The following is a 24,931-nucleotide window of genomic DNA, read 5'->3' as shown; positions in this document are numbered from 1 at the left end:
CAACGGGCAGCATGCGCCGCCTCCCTCACCCGGCGACGCGTCAGCTACGCCTCCGAGGCGCCATGGCAACGGCGCGCGCCCTGCAGGGAGGTGGCGTGGGGAACGCAAGGAACCCCCGCCCTGCGTCGCCGCTTCGCCTTCGAACCTGAAGGCGTCACGCTCAATATGGCCGCCGCGGAAAGAGAACCTGGTTGGCCGCCACGCCCCGCCCCCTCTTGCGGATGTGACGTCACGCCGCTTCCGCCCCGTTTCTTGGCTGGAGTGTGAGTGCGGAGGGAGGAAACCGGAGCCAGAGCCTCGCTCTAACGCCTGTCTCTCTGCCCTCTCAGGAGAAGCCTCTGGCCCCCCGAGACATGCTGCTGCTGCCGCTGCTTCCCGTGCTGCTGGGCCTGGCCCCGCGCTGCGCCTCCGCCGTGGAGGTGAAGAGGCCGCGGGGGGTCTCCCTGTCCTGTGAGTGTCCCCGCCTGCATGCTGACAGTTCAAGGGGGTGGCCGTGGTGCATGCAGGGACTTGTAGTTCCGCTCTGCTGCTGTAACCTGCTGGGGGCAGTGTTTCGCCGCTGACGGGCTTTATCCGCCGAATTGTGCTTTCCGGGAGGGGGCAGAGTTTTGTGCAGGTGGTGAAGTGAGCAGCCTGTTCCTGTGACACCCTCCCCAGGAATCAAGTGAAGGGTCCTTGGGCCGGGGCATCAAGAAGTTCCTGCACAAGCCCAAGCGATGGGGGGGGGGGGTGGTTGTTGTTGTTGTTCTCCTTCTCCTCCTCCTCCTCCTCCTCCTCCACCACCATCCCACTGCCCAGAGCCTGGGCTGCTGTGGGATGGTCCTTGTTGGGAGTCTTGTGTACATTATCTCTCCCTTTCCAGAACCTAGACCTGTACATGCCCCTCTCGAGTCTTGTGAACATTATCTATCCCTGCCCAGATCCTAGGCCTGTACATGTTCCTCACCCCCATACCACTGCTCAGAGCCCAGGCTGCTGTGGCATGGTTCTTATGGGGGTCTTCATACAGCATTTATCCTTCTTCTTCCCCACCCCCCCCTCTCCCTCGCTCACAGAACACAGGCTGGTGGGTGACGGCCATTGTAAGGGTCTTATGTACATTATCCCTGACCAAGCTGCTGTGTGACAGCCCTTATGGGGGGTCTTATGTACCCCTATTCCCTGCCCACATCCCCCCGCCACTGCCCAGAGCCCAGGTTGCTGTGTGATGGTGCTTATGAAGGCCTTCATACAGTATTTCTCCCTCTTCCTCCCACTCACAGAGCCAGGGCAGCTGTGTTGCGGTGCTTACGGGGCGGGTTCATGTTATGCTGTTTGTGATTTTTGTTTTGTTTTTCTCTTTTCCTGAGTGCTGATAATACGGCTCCTTAGGTACATGAGCGTTGCACATCACAGGAGCCGTGAAGCTCTGCTCCTCAAGGGCCGCCACCTGGCCAAAATGAAAACCCGACCATTAGCCACAAATAAGAGCCGCCGTACGCAGGGCCGACCCCCAACCTGCACTTGGGGAGGGCAGTTTTAAAAGGGATTTAACCGGGTAGCTCAGTAGTTGTGGGTCTAGATTCCTCTGGGTGAAACTTGGGCTCCACAGCTGCTGAACGTGTGTGCCAAGTTTCACAGCGCGCAAGCTGCTAGTCGGATTGGAAGGAGCGCCTTCCCCAGGGGCGTGATTAGGTTAGAGGAACAAACAACACCAGCAGAATTAAATTGTCAGATCAGTGTGTGGCATTTCTACCTCCAGGAGAAAACAGCAAGTGCAAAATACTTTTATTTTTAAGCACCTGCTCTGACAGCTCAAGGAGATGTATGGACAAAATTAACAGCATCCAAATCGTGTGTACACGTTTGTGGCAACGCGATATATATTTCAACCCCAAATTATTATCTTCTTCCAACCGCATTCTGTGGCAATAGCCCTAAGGGCAAGAAATGAAAGCTCTCCTTCCAAATGTGACAATGGTTTGTTTGTTAGTCTTATTGATGATTTTTATTGTTTATAATTTTTGTTAGTTTAAATTTTATTGTTGAGTTTAGTTTCTGTGAAACTTTTAGATCTAATATTGTGTGTGTAATTATGTATATCGCTTAGGCCAATTGTGTTAAGCGATTAATAAATTTTTTAAAAACAAAACAAAAACAATCCTCTCAGCATCAAATAAACAGAACGGTAATTGGGTGTCCAACTAAATAAATACGGTTTTAAAGACTTGCGAAATCTAAGGTAGTTCTTTTGCAATTGGAAGTCTTTAGGGAGGGAAATCCACAAGGATGAAGCTGCAGACAGAACTGCTTGTGATCGGGTTTTAATAAGACTTTCTTTCTTAACTGAAGGAGCAGATTGCAAAAAAATAAAAATGAACCTCTGGTAGACTCCAGGGAGACAATTTGACACACATTTACAGAGTCTGCCGATTAAATATGCAGGCCCCAGACTCCATGAAATGCCTTAAAAGGTCAGGATAAAAAAAAAAGAAATCTTAAGCCTGGGCCTAAAGGTCGTAGGAGGACAGTGACGATCCAACAACACAGAAGAAATATGCTCCCTGAACTGAACGGCCAGAAATCTGCTGGGCAGAGCTTGGTAACATCTTTCAGGGAGGCTCACTCAAGCTGAGACCTAATCCTGGCTCTCAGAACAGTTCTGAGGTGCTCGCTTGTCACACAGGGTTTAAGAAGGCTTGAATCCTGCCTTTCTATGCACAGAGGAGAGGCGAATCTCCATGTTACACGTGGGATCGGACGTCACTCCCAAGCTCTTCGCATCAGACTTAAATGGGAGAACAACCCCCTCCAGGCTGGCTTGCGGCTTCCCGGATTGGGGATCTGCCTTCCCGGTCCAGAGAACCAGCGCTATTAGCCTTCACCCAGTTGGTCACGGCTGTTAAACAGTTACTAAGGGTCTAAGCAAGGATTTACTGGGCTGTAAGCCAGCAGACAATACGTTTGCAGATCAATGTCCAACGGCGAGCATAAAAGGCGGTAAACGGCTTCAGCTGTAGTATCGCCCCCTTCCGGGGTGCCCCGTTTTAACTGTTTGGGAGAACTCTTTCCCCCTTCTGTTCAGAGGCCGGAGGCCAGTGGGGTATAATAAAGCGAAAGCACTGTGCCACCCTGTCCTGGGCAGCAGTGCCACGCAAGCTAGATAGGAGTATTTCGTAATCAACGGTGTGCAAGGCAGCCGTTGGATCTGACCCCGGATCAGTCCTGACAAGTGGGTTTATGCCTCCCTGCCAGCAGATGGAGACAGAGAACAAAACTTTGAGGCCCTGCTACATATCCGAGAGCGCCACCTGCAGTCCCTCAGTGTTTCTCTGTCTCCAGCAGGTGGTAGAGGTGGAAACCTGCAGTCTGATTAGTCTAGTGATTAGCAAAAGAGAGAAGATAAGATCTGAAGGTTGGAGCTCCCAGAGGTGTTAGGTTCCTTCGTGGGCCACCCCTCTGGTTGAGCAGGGGGGTTGGAGATCCCCTGGCCAGGAGTCCTGGTTCCCTCGCTCCCCCTGAGGGCCCCCCACCCGAGCCGGCCTGTTGCAGCGTCCTTGACCCCCAGAATCAGGAGAGTCTGTCTTCGGATAGGTTTTTTTTTTTTCTGGGGAGGCTGTGTGCTCGTTAGGGGCTGCTGGTTGGCCTGTTGTCCCCGTCGTGCAGCTGTGTCGGCTCGGCATCGGGGTGAGGAGGGATTTACGCGGCTCCTGCTGTCCATTCAGCACCTGCAGCTGGGACAGCGGCGCTAGCGTTGGCGGCTTTATTTTTTTGCTCCATTTTTTTTTTAGCCGGGAGCCGTGCCGCATGCGCCGTGCCATCTCCCGCTCAGCGCGGGAAATCTTGTCTGGCCTGCAGGGGAGGCGCTCTCACCTCAGTGCGGCCCATCTCTGCCCTGCCTGTGCCAGCAGAAGTTCACCCAGTTCTTCACAGAAGTAGGGATCAGGAAGGCCGCAGTCCTTTCGGGGGATCAGGTCCAGCCTCACCTGGTGGCTATGCATTGTGGAGAAGGGAGTGAATATGGAGCTTCTGGACTGGGGGTGGCAGTGACCACGGATGCCAGTCTTAGCGGTGGGGGGGGGGGGGTGTGCAGTGTGTCAAGGATCGGTGGCCCAAGGGCAGTGGTCCCCAGTGGAAGCGTCCTGATCAATCACCCATCTGGAAACAAGGGTGGTGCACAGTACGCTGTCGTTCTATCTCCCTCGGATGCAGGGCCGGGCAGAACATGTGTTCTCGGACAATGCAATGACGGTGGCCTATATCGATCGGCAGGGCGGAACGAAGAGTCGTTTGGTGACTCGGGAAGTTCACGAGCTCTTTGCCTGGGACGAAATTCATCTCGCGGCGTCTCACGTAGCAGGTGTGGACAGTGTGCAGTTAGATTAACTCAGCAGGCAATAACTGGACCCAGGAGAATGGGAGTTGTCGGCGGAGGCCTTTGCACTTCTTCGGCGTAGGTGGGGGGGGGGAGAGCTCCGGTTTGATCTCATGGCATCCAGGAAGAATGCGAAGACCATCAAAGTTTTTCAGCCGCCGAAGGGAATTCGGCTGTGCGCAGGGATTGACGCTGTAGTTCAGCCATGGCCAGAGAGGCTCCTGCTCTGTCTTTCCTCCATGGCTGCTGGTAGTTCGGGTGCCACGTCGCATCGAGCAGCATCAGGGACGAATGATCCTGGTAGCCCCAGAGTGGCCGTGATGTCTGTGGTTTGTGGATCTGGTGCAGCTAGCAGTAGACGGGCCCATTTGGTTGAGCCATTTTGAAGGGTCTGCTGCATCATGGGCCCATCTTGGCAGGGCATGCGGATCGCTTCTGTCTAGCGGCTCGGCTTTTGAAAGGCGATGTTTCCGGATGAAGGGGTATTCCGAGCTGGTTATTTCTACTCTTCTTCAGGCTAGACGATCCTCCACTTCTTTGGCATATATCAGGGTTTGTTTGAGGCCTGGTGTGGTGCCCATGACATTGATCCCTTGCAGACAAATGTGACCCAGGTCTTGGCCTTTTTGCAGGAGGGCATGTCGAACGGCTTGGCCTATAATTCTCGCCGAGTACAGGTTGCAGCCTTGGGTTGTTTCAGAGCAAGGTTGCAGGGAAGACCTTTAGCTTCGCATCCAGATGTAGTGCATTTTTTTTTTTTTTTGAAGGGAGCGAAGTATTTGCATCCTCCAGCCCGTAGACTTTTCCCGTCCTGGAATCTTAATTTGGTTCTGCGGGTACTGTGTGAGCCTCCTCTCGAGCCCTTAGGCAGAGCTTCCTTGTGTGTATCTTACCCTGAAGGCTGTTTTTCTGGTGGCGATTTGCTCGGCGAGACGGATTTCTGAGCTCCAAACTTTTATCGTGCAGGGAGCCCATTTTGCGGATTTCTGATGGGGGTCTCGTCGTTCCTTGCTTTTTCCCCAAGGTGGTGTCTGCTTTTCATCTTAGCCAGACTGTGGACTTGCCCGATTCTCCCCATGCGAGGGAGCATGTTTTGCATGTGCGTCGGGTTCTCCTAAGATATCTCAAGGTGACTAATGGTTTTGGGACTGCGGACCACCTTTTTGTGTTGTTCAGTAGACCAAGGGAAGGGGTGGTAAGGCGACTATAAGAGTATGATTGCTCGCTGGTTGAGGGAGGCGATTGTTTTGACCTATATTTGTAAAGTTCGGCCGATCCCGGAGGGTTTGCAGGCGCATTCCACTAGGGCGCAGGCAGCCTCCTGGACGAAGTGCCGGTTGACGTCGCTGCAGGAGATTTGTCGGGCAGCAACGTTGTCCTCTTTGCACACTTTCACTAAACATCACCGTCTTTCGGGATCCACCCAGTGTAAAGGGTCTAGGCTGATCTGGGGTGTGAACAGGAAAGGAAAATTGGTTCTCACCTGCTAATTTTCGTTCCTGTTATACCACAGTTCAGTCCAGACTCCTGGCCCATTGTGATTATTTTCGAAAGACCTCTCCTGATTATGGATACAGGATTTAAATTTCTGCTGCAGAATATAATTGCTTATAGTTTTCATTGTTTGGAGATTCAAGATCCCATAATTCAGGGGTTAGTTTGGTTGGGAGCTCCAACTTGTTCCCCAGCTCTGTTAGAGGAAGAGATTCTGGAGGTTTGGAGCTAGACATCTTGGCTTGCGTACAGGTCAATACTGAGGGACTGCAGGTGGCACACTGGGTTATGTACAGTGTCAGTGAGACTCTCTCTGTCTCCATCTGCTGGCAGGGAGGTAAAACCCAGGAGTCTGGACTGATCTGGGTACATACAGGGAACTGCTGGAGACAGAGAAATATTGAGGGACTGCAGGTGGCACACTGGGTTATGTACAGTGTCAGTGAGACTCTCTCTGTCTCCATCTGCTGGCAGGGAGGTAAAACCCAGGAGTCTGGACTGATCTGGGTACATACAGGGTACTGCTGGAGACAGAGAAATATTGAGGGACTGCAAGAAGCACCTCGGGTTATGTACAGTGTCAGTGAGACTCTCTCTGTCTCCATCTGCTGGCAGGGAGGTAAAACCCAGGAGTCTGGACTGATCTGGGTACATACAGGGAACTGCTGGAGACAGAGAAATATTGAGGGACTGCAGGTGGCACACTGGGTTATGTACAGTGTCAGTGAGACTCTCTCTGTCTCCATCTGCTGGCAGGGAGGGCAAAACCCAGGAGTATGGACTGATTGTGGTATTCCAGGAATGAAAATTAGCAGGCAAGAACCAATTTCCTATACTGTAGAAGGTAGCCCCTTATCAGTATTCAGTCTCAGATTATTATGATTATTTAATTGACTGCTAATCGATCAGAGTTGTCAGAGCAGTGTACAGTATAAAAAAAAAACTGCGCAACCAAGATTTTAACAAGAACCTAACCGTCCGTTGTGCTCTGCGGGAGATGTGATGTGGATTGACGGGGGTATGAGTGATATTAAATAAACGGCGTTTTCCTTTCCCCTCGGACCGGAGGGGTGGAGTTCCCAGTCGGCGCCTGCTCTAGCCTAATCCCTGCTCGCACGGCAGAAAAGGTTGGGCGCGGGCGCTGAGGGATGCCAGGGTGCGGAGCTTCCGCAAGCCAAAGCTGAGGTAGAAGGGAGTCTGAGAGACAAGATGGGAGGAAATAGAAGGTGGGGATGGCGGCTCCGGAGGGAGTGGAGTTTCACGGCCCCCCCCTGCGCTGGGTGTGTAAATAAACCTTGTGCTCTTGCCCCCCCCCCCCCCCCCCCGACAGACCGCCACTTTTACGACGAACTGAAGCCGTTCACCTGCCTGGATGGCTCTCTGACCATCGCCTTCGACCGGGTCAACGATGACTACTGCGACTGTGTGGATGGCTCCGACGAACCAGGTGGGTGCTCGGGGGAGGGATGCGCGCGTGGCGGGATGTCCGCGCCGGCCCTGGAGGTCCCTGGGCTACCTAGGAATCGCCTGCCGGTCACCGTGCTCCTCCTTGGAAGCATTGCGGTGGCCTCCGTGGCGCGTTGCGGCTGAGGCCTGCCCTGGTGGCCTCCTCTGTGTCTGCTGAGATCCGCGGGGGGGGGGGATGCATTCCTTTCTCGCTCGGGCTTTTCAGCCCGATTTTATTGATTTCTACCACCTTCCTTCCTGCTGATTATGTCGCGTGGCTTGCCGCCGACTGTCGCGTTTCTTTTGTAAGATTGTATTTTACGTTTTATCGCCGCAGTCCGCCTAGCGTGATTTATTCGGACGGGCAGAGCAGAAATTCTGAGACTTTTAAACCTGAACTGAGAGTGGGGGGGCACCTCGGCCCGCTTCCGGGACACCCCCCCCCCCCCCCCCCCAGACTTTACCCGGAGGGCCTGCGTCCGAGTGCTGTCTCGCTCTCTCGCTCTCTCTCTCCCTCCCATGAAAACTCTCCCCTTTCCCCTGTCTGTTCCAGGGACGGCTGCCTGCCCCAACGGCAAGTTCCACTGCACCAACGCTGGCTACCGGCCGCAGTACATCCCGTCCTCCCGGGTCAACGACGGCATCTGTGGTAAGAGAGAAAACCGCCCGTGGCCGCCTGTGCCTTGTCTGTTCAGCAGACGCGGCTCTCCCCAAGCCCCCCTCCTCTCCCCCCCCCTCCCTTGAAATGAACCCTGGGAAGGGGAATGGCCGCCTCCTGGAGTGACTGGGTGGTGTCTCCGTTTCAGATTGCTGCGACACCACGGACGAGTACAACAGCGGCCACGTCTGCGAGAACACCTGCAAGTAAGGGCAGCTCCCTTCCTCCTCTCTAAGATCGCGCGCCCTCGTGCGATCTCTTCTCGGGCGGGCTTCGTGCCCGCTCCCCCCCCCCCCCCCCCTCTCACCCGCCTCTGCTTTCCTTCTCTCCTCCGCGCAGGGAGATGGGGCGGAAGGCGCGAGAGGCGCTCCAGCAGATGGCGGAAGTGGCCAAGGAGGGCTTCCAGCTGAAGCAGCAGATCATCGAGGAGGCGAAGAAGGGACGCGCGGAGAAGCAGGTGAGAGAAGCGCGAGGAGCTGCAGGGTTAACACCGGGGGGAGGAGGGCTCGGAGAAGAGGGTTCACGACCGGGCCGCGTGACCTGAGAACCAGAGAGGGGTTGTGCTGTGCCGCTGGGACCAGCTTTTGCTGTCTCTCTCTCTCTGATCAGGGGAAGCTGGCGGAGCTGCAGCAGAGTAAGCAGTCCCTGGAGGAGCAGGTGGAGAGCCTGAAGGCACTGAAGGAAGAGGCCGAAAAGCCAGAGCAAGAGGCCAAAGAGGTTCACAAGAAGGCCTGGGAGGGTAAGGTCCTCGTGCCGACTCTCTCTCTCCCGGCGTGCCCGCGAGGCTGACCCGCTGCCCCCTTAACTCTACTCCCCGTTGCCTGTGCTTCTCTTACAGAGCAGAAGGCCGCCGAGAGAGCCGAGCGGGAGAAGCTGCGGGCGGAGAGCGCCTTCCAGGAGCTGGACCAGGACGGCGATGGACTGTACGGGGGCTCTGAGCACGCAGTCGGCAAAGCTGGCCGGCGTTTTAGAAGGGGGAAAGCCGTGCGGGACCCTCCGGTTGCCCCCGGCGGGAGGCCTGTTTGAGACGAGACACACGCCGCGTGCCGGCTCTTTCCTTCCTGTAACGCTGCGTCCCCAGGGCTCTCATCGCTGCACGGTTGGGGGGTTTTGGGGGTTTGTTTGTTTTTTTTAACTTTGCCCGTGCCTCTCGTTTGCCCGTGCGACGGCGTTTCACGGCAGCTGCGGTCGTGGGCCCGCCTCTAGTTCTGGCTGCTCGGTCGCCGGCGCTTCTACCGTCTGCCGCGGCTGGGAGGTCAGCAGAAGGTCACCCGCTAATTCTTCTCTCTCTCTCTCTCTCTCTCTCTCTGTGTCTCTGTGTCTCTTCAGGGTTTCAGTGCCTGAGCTGCAGAGTCACCCGGAGCTGGACCCGGACGGCGACGGAGACGTATCCGAGGCAGAAGCAGAGGTAGCGAGGCGGGAGGTTGGGTTGGGGGTGGAGGGGGGGGTGAGTATTGGCCCTGCCCGAGCTCACGTCCGATGTCTTCCTCTTCTAGTCCATGCTGGGGGACGTGCACCACGCAGACCTCTTGCTCTTCCAGGAGAACGTGTGGACGGCGATCCGGGAGAAGTACCAGTCCCAGGTCAGTCCGGGAGCGGCGGGAGGTGGGCGACGGTGGGGCCGAGCCTCGTTCCCAGCCGGCGGATACTAACTAAACACCCAGAAGGGGGGTGAGAGGGCGGCTCACGGCGCCGGTTGACTTTTTTCCCGCTGCAGGACGCCTCTGACGCCGCCCCCCCTGCCCCACCTCCTCAGATTCAGCTGGAAGACGGCGCAGAGTCCCAGCCGGAGGTCCCCGATGAGTACGCGCATCCTGACGAAGAGGAGGAGAACGAGGACGAGGACGACGAGGAAGAAGAGGGACAGGCTTGAGGAAGATAGTAAGGTGCGTTGGCGGGTGGGTGCGGTGCCTCGTGGCCCTGTGCCAGCATTGCTGTGGGGGCTGAGTCAGGGCATGAGTGCCTGCGGCACCCAGGAGCCATCGAGCCCAACATCTTGTCTGACAGTGGCCTGTCTGGGTCATTTTGGCAGATCCTAATGGGGGAGTTTGTATTCATACCACAGATCAGTCCAGACTCCTGGGTTTTACCTCCCTGCCAGCAGATGGAGACAGAGAGAGTCTCACTGACCCTGTACATAACCCAGTGTGCCACCTGCACTCCCTCAGTATTTCTCTGTCTCCAGCAGTTCCCTGTATGTACCCAGATCAGTCCAGACTCCTGGGTCATTATGCATCCCTGCCAGCAGATGGAGACAGAGAAAGTCTCATTGACACTGTACATAACCCAGTGTGCCTCCTGCACTCCCTCAGTATTTCTCTGTCTCCAGCAGTTCCCTGTATGTACCCAGATCAGTCCAGACTCCTGGGTTTTACCTCCCTGCCAGCAGATGGAGACAGAGAGAGTCTCACTGACCCTGTACATAACCCAGCGTGCCTCCTGCACTCCTTCAGTATTTCTCTGTCTCCAGCAGTTCCCTGTATGTATGTAGCAACGGTAATGAAGACACCTCACACGGGATTCATGGTGAAGCGTCTCTCCCAGGTTTTTGGGAAGGCTGCTCTTTTATTGTAAATGATCTCATAGCATTTGATGTGATACATACGTCACATATTTTCCTGCTACAATATTTCCACATAAATGTTTATGCTGACCTTTTACTACGTGGGTGCAAGTGGGCAGTAGGTGCAAGCGGTCAGTCTTCAGGCAGGGAGGGGGGAGGTCATTAGCTGGTCATGAGGCAATGGTACTGAGCTATCTAGGTGTGAAAAACCACATAAATGCAAGTAGGTCATAAACTAAGCTGGTGCTGCAAAGCTTTTGCCCTAGATATGTTCCTTGCAGACTTCCTGTTAGCTGTAGACAGGAAATCTGTTTGCTAAAACTTGCTGCGGTCGGAGCAAGACATTTTCTTTACACTAAGCGTAGGTTTAGACATGGGACAGATGTTGGCCTTCTGACGTGGCGTGCCATCAGTCAGAGAAGCCAAACACCCAACCCCCACATCTGTACCCAGATCAGTCCAGACTCCGGGGTTTTACCTCCCTGCCAGCAGATGGAGACAGAGAGAGTCTCACTGACACTGTACATAACCCAGTGTGCCTCCTGCAGTCCCTCAGTATTTCTCTGTCTCCAGCAGTTCCCTGTATGTACCCAGATCAGTCCAGACTCCTGGGTTTTGCCTCCCTGTCAGCAGATGGAGACAGAGAGTGTCTCACTGACACTGTACATAACCCAGTGTGTCTCCTGCAGTCCCTCAGTATTTCTCTGTCTCCAGCAGTTCCCTGTATGTACCCAGATCAGTCCAGACTCCTGGGTTTTGCCCTCCCTGCCAGCAGATGGAGACAGAGAGAGTCTCACTGACACTGTACATAACCCAGTGTGCCACCTGCACTCCCTCAGTATTTCTCTGTCTCCAGCAGTTCCCTGTATGTACCCAGATCAGTCCAGACTCCTGGGTTTTGCCCTCCCTGCCAGCATACCTGCACGCATAAGTACACCCTAGATACCCCTGTGCAGGGACCTCAGCCCTCCAGTATTCTCTTCTCACTTTCACCGGATGTTACCGAGCGACCGTTCAGGCGGTGGAAGACGCTACGTCCGGTGAGAGAGTGTTGCGCGCGGGTCTTTTGGGTTCCCGCCCTGTGTAGGGGGAGCTTGGGCAGCCTCCCACCGGTCTGGACTGATCTGGGGTATGGGCAGGCAAGAACCGGCTTTGCTGTCCCTTCCAAGAGAAAGCGGTAACTTTTTTTCCATTCTGCGGCCACTCCCAGGAGCTTTCAGCCCACGGTCCCGGGGCATTTAGAGAGCTTTCCCCGGGTGCGGAGCTGACTCTGCAGCCGTTTTTCTCTCGCTGTTTGCGGGAGTGGGGATGGGGGGGACGGGGGACAGTGGGAGGTTTTAACGGCGGCGTTCCTGTGTCTTCCAGGTGCAGCCCCCAAAACAGCCAGCGGACAAGGGAGAGGAGGAGGCGGACGCGCAGCCCCCCCTACGACGAGGCCACGCAGGCGCTGATAGACGGTAAGGGGGGGGGGGCACCGGGTCTGCCTTTCCCCCTGGATTTCTTACTCTCCGCGCTCCTCGGGCTCCCCTTCCTGATAAAAGAGCGTTCGGTTACAGGCCGGACGCCGCCAGCGTGGCACCTTACGTGCAGAGCTTGCGGGGGCCTTAGGTCCCCCTGCACACGAGATGAATTCGCGCCGAGGGTTTTTTTTTAACCTTTAAGGCTCAGTGCGGACCCGTTTTTTTTTCTCTTTCAGTGGCACAGAAGGCCCGGGAAAGATACGAGGATGTGGCCAAGTCTCTGAGAGACATGGAGGACTCCATCAGGTGAGTGGGCTGGGGGAGGGGGGCAGGGTGGAGCTGACAGCGCAAAGCCCGCCTGTAAGGGGCTCTGCGGGGGGTGGGGGGATGTTAATGGCTGGCTTAGAGGGTCAGGGGTCATCCTTTCCTGGGGCCACCTGGTGCCGTGCCTCCGTGGCCTGCAGTACACGCCGCTCGGCACCGGGTGGCGGCAGAGTCCCCGGTACGTATCGCTGGTATTGTTAGGTATCCTGAGCGGTTTTTTGTACGGGGGGGGGGGGGGGGGGGGGGGCTGACCCTCTGACCCTCTGACCCTCTGACCCTGTCCTCTCTTTTGCAGGGGCCTGGAGAAGGAGATCTCGTTTGACCTGGGACCGCAGGGGGAGTTCACCTACCTGTACAATCAGTGCTACGAGCTCACCACCAACGAGTAAGCAGCGCCGGCTCCTCTCCTCGGCAGACGGGGGGAGGGGAGGGGAAGGAAGGATGGATTTGGGGGTGGTCCCTTTCTTTTGGAATATGAGGGACCTAATTCGGGGACTGGGCCCAGGGTGTCTGCGGGGGGGGGGGGGGGGGGGGGGGGGGGGGGGAAGCTCGGCTCGGGAACGGCGCGAGCCAGCGGACCCTGGGCTGTGTGTGTGACGCTGCTTCTCCTCCTCCTCCTCCCCTGCAGGTACGTTTACAGGCTCTGCCCCTTCGACAGGGTCACTCAGAAACCCAAGCACGGCGGATCGGAAACCAGCCTCGGGTAAGGGCCTCGCGGGTGGGGTCTGACGCCGCCTTCCCCCGTGGAGCCCCCTGCTCAGTCGCGTAACTCTCGGGGGAAGGGCGTGAGCCGAGGGAGTCTCTCGCTCCTCCTGAGTGAGCGTCGAGGTTTGAGGCCGCGAAAGCCGGGTAAATATTTGGCCGGCGCCCGTTCGCTGCTTCTTTACTTCGGCTTTCGCTGGTCTCTGCTCGCACGCGTCTCGGTTTGAGGTCATGTCGGCCCCCATTTTAATGACGGTAATGCTGCGCTGCCACCGCTGCCCGGTCACAAAGCTCTCCCCCTCCCCCCCCCTCTCTTCTCATCCTTTAGCACCTGGAGCTCCTGGGCCGGTCCCAGCAATGATAAATTCAGCATCATGAGATACGAACATGGCACAGGCTGCTGGCAGGGACCCAACCGCTCTACTAATGTGAGTACCACTCGTGCAACCTCGCACGCTGCGGACACGGGGTCCCGATCACACTCTGTGACGTGAATAGCATTCGTGCAACCTCGCACGCTGCGGACACGGGGTCCCGATCACACTGTGTGACGTGAATAACATTCGTGCAACCTCGCACGCTGCAGACACGGGGTCTGACCAAGCTCTGTGACGTGAATAACATTCGTGCAACCTCGCACGCTGCGGACACGGGGTCTGACCAGGCTCTGTGACGTGAATAACATTCGTGCAACCTCGCACGCTGCGGACACGGGGTCTGACCAAGCTCTGTGACGTGAATAGCATTTGTGCAACCTCGCACGCTGCGGACACGGGGTCTGACCAAGCTCTGTGACGTGAATAGCATTTGTACAACCTCGCACGCTGCAGATACGGGGTCCGATCACACTGTGTAACGTGAATAACATTTGTACAGCTTTGCACGCTGCAGACACGGGGTCTGACCACGCTCTGTGACGTGAATAGCATTTGTACAACCTCGCACGCTGCAGACACGGGGTCTGACCACGCTCTGTGACGTGAATAGCATTTGTACAACCTCGCACGCTGCAGACACGGGGTCTGACCAAGCTCTGTCATGTGAATAGCATTTGTACAACCTCGCACGCTGCAGATACGGGGTCCGACCACGCTCTTTGACGTGAATAACATTCGTACAACCTCACACGCTGCAGACACGGGGTCCGACCACGCTCTTTGACGTGAATAACATTCGTACAACCTCACACGCTGCAGACACGGGGTCCGACCACGCTCTGTGATGTGAATAATATTCGTACAACCTCACACGCTGCAGACACGGGGTCTGACCAAGCTCTGTCATGTGAATAGCATTTGTACAACCTCGCACGCTGCAGACACGGGGTCTGACCACGCTCTGTGACGTGAATAGCATTTGTACAACCTCGCACGCTGCAGACACGGGGTCTGACCACGCTCTGTGACGTGAATAACATTTGTACAACCTCGCACGCTGCAGACACGGGGTCTGACCAAGCTCTGTCATGTGAATAGCATTTGTACAACCTCGCACGCTGCAGATACGGGGTCCGACCACGCTCTTTGACGTGAATAACATTCGTACAACCTCACACGCTGCAGACACGGGGTCCGACCACGCTCTTTGACGTGAATAACATTCGTACAACCTCACACGCTGCAGACACGGGGTCCGACCACGCTCTGTGATGTGAATAATATTCGTACAACCTCACACGCTGCAGACACGGGGTCCGACCACGCTCTGTGATGTGAATAATATTCGTACAACCTCACACGCTGCAGACACGGGGTCCGACCACGCTCTTTGACGTGAATAATATTCGTACAACCTCACACGCTGCAGACACGGGGTCCGACCACGCTCTGTGACGTGAATGACATTCGTGCAACCTCACACGCTGCGGACACGAGGTCTCGCCGTACTCTGTAATGTGAGAAATGCCCAGGTGACCTTGCACGCCTCGACGCCTGGCGCCGGCAGCAAACCATCTCCTCCACGGCGCGGTGTGCCCGGCAGCGCAGAGCCTGCAGAGGGGGAAACGCGCTGTGCGGTGAGCCAGGCCCCCCCCCCCACCTCTCTCTCTCTCTCTGTGTCACCAGCGTCTCTCTTTCCCGTTCCCCAGGTGAAGCTCTCCTGCGGGTAAAGAGACGTGGTGATGTCCACGTCGGAGCCCAGCCGCTGCGAGTACCTCATGGAGCTGACCACTCCGGCCGCCTGCCAGGAGCCCCGCGAACCGGGACGTCTCCGACGAACACCGAGCTCTAGCGGGTACTGCAGGCAGCGCCCACCCGACCCTCGGAAACCCCCCCCCCCCTCCCTCCCCTGCGCTTTCATGAGCGTGTGTGGGGGGTTGGAGGGGGTGAAGGGCTCTCATCCCGCCCCCTCCTCCTCTAATCTCACCTTTCCTCTCTCTCTCTCTCTCTCTCTCTCTCCCTCCCCTCCAGTCGTTCACGGGTCTTGCCTCCGAGAGGCGGGTTTCTCAAGACATCTGCAGGGATCTTTTCGGGCGCTTCCTGGACCTGACGCGCCCCCACCACCCCTCTCTCTCTTCATTGCTGAGGACCAACACTGTACACCTCCACCTGCTCCCTCTCCCTCCCTGCACCCGGGACCTGAATGAATTTTTATTTTATTTTTTTTTTTTTAAGTGGCATCGATGGGAGGAGCACAGAAAGCTGCGGCAGAGGTGTCCCCCAGCCCCCCCCCCCCCCCCCCCCCGTTAATTCCCCCTTACGCTTCCTGCCTCCGTTTCTCCATCCCAGGATGAGAGGGTCGGGGGTTGTTTGTTTTGATTTTTGTTGGGGTTTTTTTTCCTGACACGGGAATTTTGCATGGGTTGGGAGTGGGGAGAGGAGGAGGGGGCCCCCACGGTGGTGACGCTGCTCAAAACATTCAGGGTTTTTGGCTTTTGGTTTTTTTTTTAATGTTCCTGTTGTCTCTGATGTCTCTCTTCACCAAAAGTCGGATCCAGCAATTTATTTCGTTTATTTCGTTCTTTTTTTTTGTTTGTTTGTTTATTTATAACACTTTTTTTTTTTTTTGTGTTCTGTGAAACTTGATGATCCTGAATAAAATTTCCCGCTGACAGAACCTTCGCCCTTGCCAGCTTCCATCTGTGGTTTCACGTTGAGAATGCCAGAGGCCTGGGATGAGAGGGGTTTTTTTTGCCTGCTTGGGCGTCCATCTGATGGGTTTTTTTTTTTTTTTGCACGAATGTGAGGATAAGATGTCTGGCGCCTTTCCCCCCTTCCAGCTCCTAACCTGCTCCGCAGTTTTAAATGACGCAGGGAAACGTGTGGCCCCCCCCCCCCCCCCCAGGGTGAATGGCCCGGCAGCAAATGCACGAGTCTGCCAATGGGGCAAAGAGAGGTGAGGAGGAGGGGGGGGGGGTGTGCACGAGGAGCCGGAGTAACCGGGCCCAAACCTCACGCGACAGCTCTGCCCCCTCGTAAAAGCTGGTACCCGGGGGGGGGGGGGGTTATATGAAATGTACCGTGCAGGGTCTCCACCTGCCTGCATCCCCTCCTCTAGAGGAGAACCCCGGAAGCACTCTTTCTCCCCCCCCCCCCCCCAGTCTGTCACCTGTGATGAGCGCACGGCCTGACTGCCGGGAAGCGAATGACGGCGTCGTCGGGATCTGAATGCGTTTGTCTGTGTGAGCTCTGAAGTGGGGGGGCGGGGGATGCTGCTCTCCGTACCTCTTAGCTACCTCAGCTTGCAATGGGAGGAGGGTGCAGCCAGGCCCTTCCACTCTTAACAAAAAAAAAAAAAAATGGGGGCAGACCTGGTGTGCTCCGTGCATGGGCTGCTGTGAATCAGGAACAGCAAGGGGCCATGCTGTGACAGGATCTTGGGGGGGGGGTTCAACCGGCCATCCAGTCTGCCACGGGGGCTCTGGAACCGTCGGGTGAGCCGATAGTCCAGTGATAGGTGGGCCTGGGGCGGCCATCTTGGATCTGGGCAAAGAGAAATTTTAGGCTTTATAAAAACTCGTCCAGGCACCCGTGGGTGGGAATTTCTCTCTGAAATTTAGGCTTTATAAAAAACTCGTCCAGGCACCCGTGGGTGGGAATTTCTCTCTGAAATTTAGGCTTTATAAAAACTCGTCCAGGCACGCGTGGGTGGGATTTCTCTCTTGTCACCTATTTCTGGATTCTACAGTATTTCGTACTTGCCCTTGTGGGTCCATTTGGCCAAATCAAAAAATGGCTGCCAGTGACCTCCCATCCAGCCATCCTTTTTATTGGTCACCGTAAAAGCCATGGCCCGGCTCCAGTTTAGCTCGGGTTAAACTGCTGACCCCCATGAGCATTGGCCATTTTTCACCCAACCTTCAATGTTTGTTTCGTTTTTTTTAAACTATTACAAGCATCCTGGGATTAAAGTGCCTCGGGGAGGAGGGTGAATTTTAACAACTGGAGCTGCCAGGCCCTGCAGTCACGGAGTCGCATGCTTCCCCCCTCTACCCCCCATTCCTGAGCGTGGGAAGTGACATCGCAGTTCCCGTCTTGTCCTTCCTGTGGCATGGCTGCCTCCACAGGTCACGAGGAAAGGAAGCCGTCATAAGCCCCCGCGATCCTTGCTTTTGTTCTCTCCTCGTTTCCTTATCCTGCCGATACCATTCCAGCCCCGATGAGTGGGTTATGCCTCCCTGCCAGAGGTAGCAATGCAAGTTTTCCGTAACATCGCTTTGTAGTGCATAAGCTGGTGCTCGTGTCTGTATTGCGCCCAGTGAGTGCAGCACGTAGAGGGCTCCCAGCTTGACCCATCCTTTGGAGGTCCCGGGAGAACCCGGTGGGGTGAGGAAAGTAGGGTTCGAGTATCCTCAGGATGCCTGAGACTGTGAGGGGCTTCAACCTAATTGGGGGTGATACATATAGGGAAAAATACTCATGCTATAATTACACAATGTTAGGTTCCATATTAGGTGCTACCACCCAAGAAAAAGATCTAGGTGTCATAGTGGATAACACATTGAAATCGTCGGCTCAGTGAGCTGCGGCAGTCAAAAAAAGCCAAAACAGAATGTTAGGAATTATTAGGAAGGGAATGGTGAATAAAACAGAAAATGTCATAATGCCTCTGTATCGCTCCATGGTGAGACCACACCTTGAATACTTGTACAATTCTGGTCCCCGCATCTCAAAAAAAGATATAATTGCGATGGAGAAGGTACAGAGAAGGGCTACCAAAAATGATAAGGGGAATGGAACAACTTCCCTATGAGGAAAGACTAAAGAGGTTAGGGCTGTTCAGCTTGGAGAAGAGACACTGAGGGGGGATATGATAGGGTGTTTAAGAGTCATGAGAGTGTCTAGACGGGTAGATGTGAATCGGTTTATTTCCTCTTTCGAATAATAGAAGGACTAGGGGGCACTCCATGAAGTTAGCATGGGGCACAGTTAAAAACTAATCGGAGAAAGTTCTTTTTTACTCAACGCACAATTAAACTCTGGAATTTGTTGCCAGAGAATGTGGTTCGTGCAGTTAGTATAGCTGGGTTTAAAAAAGGATTGGATAAGTTCTTGGAGGAGAAGTCCATTACCTGCTATTAAGTTCACTTAGAGAATAGCCACTGCCATTAGCAATGGTTACATGGAATAGACTTAGTGTTTGGGTACTTGCCAGGTTCTTACGGCCTGGATTGGCCATTGTTGGAAACAGGATGCTGGGCTTGATGGACCCTTGGTCTGACCCGTTATAGGGGGGGGAAAATTCAAGATTCTTTGGTAGGAAGCGCATCCAGGCGTGGTTCTCTGTTGAAGGGCGAAAAGCATTTTCAGACCTCTTGTTTCATCCAGTGGTCCTTTCGTTGGGATCTCCAACTGGATGTTGACGGCCGTAGCAGGAACTCCCTTGAGCTCATCAGACAGGCAGCTGTCAAGGATTTGTCCTTGGAACGCTATTTCTGTTCAGGAGTTACCAGCCCCGTCTTGCAGGGGCTGGTAACTACTTGTTGATTTCACAGGAAAAAGTAGGGATCTGCCCCCCTCTGCTCTCCTCCTTACCTGAGGGGTTTGTAGGCTTTCAGCTTAATCAATTTCCTTACCGCGTTTAGATCGAAGGCACTTAAGTCTGCGTGACTGAATGTACATAGAACCACTTTCCGGAAGTTGGACAGACTGTCCTGTTTAGTAGGCCTTGTTAAGGGCGAGGTGCTTCTGAGGCCTCTCTTTAGGCCAAATGCATTAAGGAAATTATCGGTGCAGTGTAACATTGGCCACAGGATGCAAATTTTCAGAAGGGCCGAGCACATTCTGAGAATCACAAGCAGCTTCCGGGTGTGAATCTGAGGCGGCGACTTTGTTGTTCTCGCTTTCTTTTGCTAGGAGTGACGCTGCCTTTGGGGGGAACGGTGATCTTGACAGCATCTCCCACTCAACATGAGGTTAAGCTTGGATGTGTCCCACTTATCTGGATTGGCAATGGCAAGATAAGGAAGGATAGAGGTTTTACCTTTCCTTGCAATCCTGCCGTACCAGTCCAGAGCCCTCCTAACTCAATCAGGCTGGTGAAGTACAGAACTTACAAGCAGAAGAAAGGAGCAGGACATCTTATGTCCCTTCCCTTCTTCAAGCCCAAATGGAGGAGCATAAGAGGAGGTGGTCTTGGACTAGCTTCTGTTCTTCTTAAAAAACCCAAACAAACTATAAAAGAATTATGAAGGGGGCTATCACTCGATTGTTATTCTGAGGATTGTTCAGTTGTTAGCTTTTGACAAAAGTATCCCAACAAGGTCTACTGTGACTGTTGTCATGGAAAACTTGTTCTCTGTCCCCCCCCCCTCCCCCATCTGCTGACAGGGAGGCGTAACCCTCTCGTCTGGACTGGTGTGACAAGATTCAAGGAAAGGAAATGTATCGAGTAAAGATTTAAATTTCTCCTTTCCTACCCAAATCAAATCAAATTCCCTTTTTCTAAAAATATTGCCGTTGATTAATTCAATCCGTAAACATTTGGGAGGGGGGTGGAGTTAGAAGCAGGTACGGGGGGGGGGGGGGGGCCAGCCACTCGGATTACCCTCCAGCCTCGTCGTCCCGAAACTCCATTCTGCCTAGGCCCCTTTCCTACGAGCAGGTGGGCCACTGAATACGCACGAAATCCGCTCCCATACCAACGTGGCCCCTGCCCTTCACACCCCATTCCCTAAGAGGCAAGGCAAACGAAGGACTCAAACCCAGCCAGATTCACCCGGCAAGGCTCAAACAAAATTACAGAAGGAAATCTTCAGCCGAGACTCCCAGCTGCAGGCCAGATGTCTTTGCGTTGTGGAAGACTCCCCCCTCCCGTGCACGAAATATCTCATTTGCAGATTTTGGGGCTACAGGCACCACTAATTCTCCCATATCCACAACATGGGGAAACACCACCCCCCCCCCCCCCCACCCTTTTTTTTATGGCTCAGGAATCTGGCAGAATTTAAGAGACCGCACATCCCTTGCCAGATCCATCCCATCAGGTTGTCCCTTTTCTGGACAAGTAACGCTCTGAAAGCATCTGGTCCGGGCACCGTGTGAAGTCTGATGCACGTGTATGGATACCTGGTCTGAAATCAGTTCTAGCTTCTTTGGGGGATTAGACTCCAGTCCTAAGCAGTACACTCCGTCCCCCCACCCGAGGGCAAGCACCAAGCCCCCAGACTCACCTTACAAGTCAGTCTGTCTTCCCTTTAGAAATGCTCAGTCCCTTTCTCCCTTTGCGTGCGTGGTCAGAGAGAAAAGCATTTTTCTATTTAAGGTGAAGTAAAGCAAGCTTGGCCTTGTCTTTTTAAAACATAACTGAGTTGGTGATTTCCAGAGAGAGAGAGAGAGAGAATGTGTGCAAGTCAGAGGATGCCACTGTGCGTATATTAACCAGCTCTGCACCCCAAGGTGTGACTGATCAGGGAGTCACTTCCCAGACACACACATAAATTTATAATTTATTATTATTATTTTTAACATTTGTAAGATATTGTGGACTCTTTAAAAAAAAAAAAAAAACAAACCAAAAAAAGACAGAGCATTCCATGAAGGTCAAATCCACCAATAAACCTGGTTATCTGTCCATTAAAACCATAACCCCCTCCCCTCTCAGATAACCAACCGAGCAATCATCAGTGGCAAGGGGTAAGGCTACTGCGAATAAATCGATTTATGTTAATAAATAAAAATGACCCTTCCCAAGTTAGGACAGGGTTTGAAAATAGTTCATAACAAGACTAAATAAATTCCATAAACATCTAAAGCACACACACAAAAAAAAAAAACATCCCATACAGAGTGTGTTGTTTTTTTTTTTTTTCTTTTAACTGCACACCATAATTTTGTTTGTATTATTTTTTATTTATTTTTCTTTTATATATTAATCAGTGCATCTTTTGCCTGTTTGACAAGCCTTTATCAAACTCGTCAAATTCTCCAACCTTTTTTTTTTTTTTATTGTTGGTTGGATGGAAATATATATAAATAAATCTATAGGTAAAATCGCTTCTCGCGAATTAAAAAAAAAAAAAAAAAAAACAAACCTTGCAATTAGGATGGAAACAAAACATAAATATACACAAAATGTACTCTTACACATCAGAATAATAAATATTTAAGTTAACAATAAGTTAAAGTACAAGGAAGCTAAAACCTGCAAAAAAGTACAAGAATTAATGGCGACAAGAACTTTATGGTTTTGTATTTTTTTTCTCTTGTGTCATTGGATTTAAAAAAAAAAAAAAAATTGTAATGTTCTGTTTCGTTTTTCACTTTGCAACAGAAGCTCCTACATGGACTCCCACGAAATAAAGTAACACACAAGTAGAAACACAGGGCATCGCAAATCAGGACCTTCTAAAATAAACTAAACTCGCTAAATCGGCAAACAAGTTCAAACTCAAACTAATCCTAAACGGTTCTAGTACAGGTGGTGGGGTTTGTTTGTTTTTTTTTTTTGTTTTTTGTTTTTTTTTTATTATTATTATTCCCCCCTCTTTATTCCAACAAAAAAAAAAAAAAATTTAACAAGAAAAGGAATTTTTTTTTTTTTAATGCTAAAAAAGAGAAGGAAAAACACAAACGTAATCGATCGTAATAAAATCAGATCCGAGGTTTCTCACCTCCTCTGGGAGAGGAAAGGAATGGGAATGACTTGCTGCGTCACGGAAGGAGGGGAGTCGGTGGGCAAGCTTTAGGGGTGGGGGGGGGGGTGGCTGAGCAGATGAATGGCCAGCTGCGTGAGTTTATCCGTCCAGGGGCAAGTTCTTATGCCCCCCCCCCCCCAAATGCTAGGTCAGATGCACGGGAAAACAAAGTTTAATTGGTGGGTTTTTTGTGTTCTTGGATGGGAAAAGACACGGGGGACGAAAAAAAAAACGTCCATGCCCTCTCCGTCATTTGGCAGACGGCTCTTGCCGGGTTGTGTCTCTGGGGAAAGCTGCTTAGGTCCATCATGATGTTGAGCTTTGCGGTCATGGGAAGGCCGTTGACCTTTATCACTCCAGGGGCGCAAGGTAAGTGGGGGGGGGGGGGAAACTCATCAGCCTTAGCCAGGAAATTTTTCACCACCCACCCTGCCTCCTGTCCTCTTTCTTTCCTTGTTTTGCTCTAGAATTCAAACCGAAATTGTGACACGGGTCCTCTAAACGTTACACGAGGCAGCACAAAGTACGGCTTCCTGCTTTCGCAGGCAAGCATGGAAGTAAAAGAAATAGGACGCAGCGGTACCGAGCCAGGACAGCAGAGCAAAGCATCCACGGAAAGCTTTATTCCTCCATCCCTCCCCTCCCCTCCCCACACACACACACACACTTCCCCTCGCTTGTTGTGTAACTATTTTATATTTCTCTGTTTTGGGTGAGATGTCCTGGAAAATCCTGGGCCCCCTCCCCCATACTTAAATGACTTAAGTTAGGACAGGGAGTGGGAACCAAAAGCCTACTGCCAAGGGGGAAAACTGGGAAGGGTAAGGAAGATCCCAGATGCTACTTCTGGGCTTTTTAAAAAAAATAATAATAATTTCAGTATTTAAAAAAAAAAAAAAAAAAAAATTATTTAAAAAAATTTTTTTGGGGGGGGGATTGGAGGTCCCCCCTCCTTCATGTGATTTGACCGTTAGGATTCTAGGCCTCACACATAATAGACACGGCTGTTGGGTCAATGATAGATATCACAGCCTGCAGTTGCAATCAAGACTGGCATATTAGGGGTGCCAGGGTGGGGGTGAGATGGGGAGAGATGATTTCCTTTCTGGTTCAGTTTTCTGATTCTGAGGAGGAAGACCCTTCCTTGACCTTTTTTTGGATTATCTTCCAAATTTGGGTCCATTTGAAACGAACTGAAACGAAATGAAAACAAATGATGCAGCGGAACTGCAACCTGGGTAGGGAAGAGCGCCAAGCAATGGCAGGATGTGTGACTTGCCTGCAGTACACCCACCTCTGCCCGGCACAACTGGATGCAGTGAACAGGAAGCATGATCCTCTTATCCCCCCCCCTTTCCCCTCACCAATAAACATGGGGTCCTATTTGCTTTGCCATGTGAGGCCTTAGAAACCTTGGTTGATTCTTCTCAACTGGAAGGGACAAGTGTCTGATTTTATCCATCCCTACCTGTGAGATTTATGATTGTACTGTTTTCCTCACTCGACAAAGGATGGAAGAAGAAGCCAGTACAACAAACAGCCGAGACTAACTGGTGCTTTTACAGTTGGTCAGCCTGATTCCCTTTTTTGACTCTGCATTGCAGGCTAGGACTTGTAGAAAAAAACAGACTCAGCCTGTGTATGTGTGTGTGTGTGTGTAGAGGGGTCACCAGGACAGGTTTAGGAAACCATAAGCTAGCAAGATACAAAAAAATTCCTCCTTCCCCCCCCCCCCCCCCATGATGTAACAAAAGGAGGTGGTTATAATCTTCCCATGTCTTTAAACTGCGTCCACCCAACACCACCTCTCTCTCTCAGACCAACAAAGTCACACCATTCGGTTAGAAAATGAATCCTATGACAAGAGGTAACAGGCTTTCTATTTTAATTATCTGCGTTCATGACGTTATATGCTGGAAAATGGAGTACTTAGGGGTGTTTCCCTTCTACCCCACTCCTACTTCTCCCAGTAAAAGCAAGATTTCATTGTCATATTTTGTGCAGTCTAAAAATGTACCGCAAATGATGATTTTTTGGAATGCAGAGAACCATAAAACTGTGGATCGCTGTCAGCTCTGCTTTGCCAACCTGTAAAGACCCGGCGACAAGTCGGGAACAGTCACACGACAGAAAGATGCGTCACTTCCACCCTTCCCAGCTAGAAAAAGGTCAGTCCTGGTGGTGGATCTGGGAATATTAAGGGAAGAGGGAGGGGTTCTCTTTTTTTTTACAATTTTTTTTTTTTTTTTACTTTTTTCTTTTTTTTCTGAAGTTCAAAATCAAGTAAAAATTCTCAGCAAGGAAGGTTGGTTTTCCCTTTTTTATAAAAATAGATTTTTTTTTCTTTTCTTTTTTATTGTATTTTTCCTTTTTTTTTTAAATTTTTTATTTGGTTTTATTTTTTAAATTATTTATTTATTGAATTATTATTTTTCTTTTATCCGTCCTCAACAGAAAAGCTGTTTGCCAAACTTCACAAGGTGTAATAAAAAAAAAAAAAAAAAACTCTGAACAAATAATCCTCCCCTTTAAGCAAAGAGGGGTTCTTCCCTTTCAAAGTTTCTGGTTTTTCCTCTCCCTTCTGTCTCTCGTTCAGGTGATCCGATCGCTCCCATTCGTGTCTGGTGACCCGGGTTCTTGGGATGTCCCCGTTTGAATATACAGGAGAGAAATTTTGCAAATGCTGGAGACCTGGTCTGTGTTGAGCTATAATCTCCTGCATGCTCACTGGCAAGGGGGGGGGGGTCACCTGGACAGCTTTGGGAATCGGGACCTCCCCATGCCTTGGAGCGATCTGGTCACATGGAAGATTGAGGGGTGAGAAGCAGAGAGGGGAGAGTGATTTAGTATTTGTTCA

General features: G+C 52.4%; 2 protein-coding genes across 2 annotated transcripts in view; one reads left to right on the top strand and one right to left on the bottom strand.

The window, feature by feature from the left end:
• The first annotated feature begins 92 nt into the window (after positions 1-92).
• PRKCSH (protein kinase C substrate 80K-H) lies at positions 93-23,683 on the top strand. Its single transcript, XM_029584549.1, is given in 19 exon segments — positions 93-450; positions 7,179-7,295; positions 7,848-7,943; positions 8,101-8,158; positions 8,292-8,409; positions 8,562-8,691; positions 8,791-8,875; positions 9,282-9,360; positions 9,449-9,535; positions 9,670-9,822; positions 9,824-9,838; positions 11,726-11,972; positions 12,212-12,281; positions 12,595-12,684; positions 12,928-13,002; positions 13,330-13,429; positions 15,088-15,303; positions 22,542-22,653; positions 23,679-23,683. Coding segments are annotated over 19 exon segments (1,950 nt in total). The 5' UTR covers positions 93-353.
• Positions 23,684-24,232: 549 nt separating this feature from the next.
• Positions 24,233-24,931, bottom strand: part of ELAVL3 (ELAV like RNA binding protein 3) — a 37,513-nt gene continuing 36,814 nt past the window's right edge. Inside the window, exon 5 of the mRNA XM_029584548.1 lies at positions 24,233-24,261. Coding sequence (XP_029440408.1) covers positions 24,233-24,261 — 29 coding nt within the window. The remainder of the gene's footprint in view (positions 24,262-24,931) is intronic.

This window comes from Rhinatrema bivittatum, chromosome 19, assembly GCF_901001135.1.
Source record: "Rhinatrema bivittatum chromosome 19, aRhiBiv1.1, whole genome shotgun sequence".
In the NCBI taxonomy this organism is placed as follows: domain Eukaryota; kingdom Metazoa; phylum Chordata; class Amphibia; order Gymnophiona; family Rhinatrematidae; genus Rhinatrema; species Rhinatrema bivittatum.
This window is presented reverse-complemented; position numbering and strand designations above follow the sequence as displayed.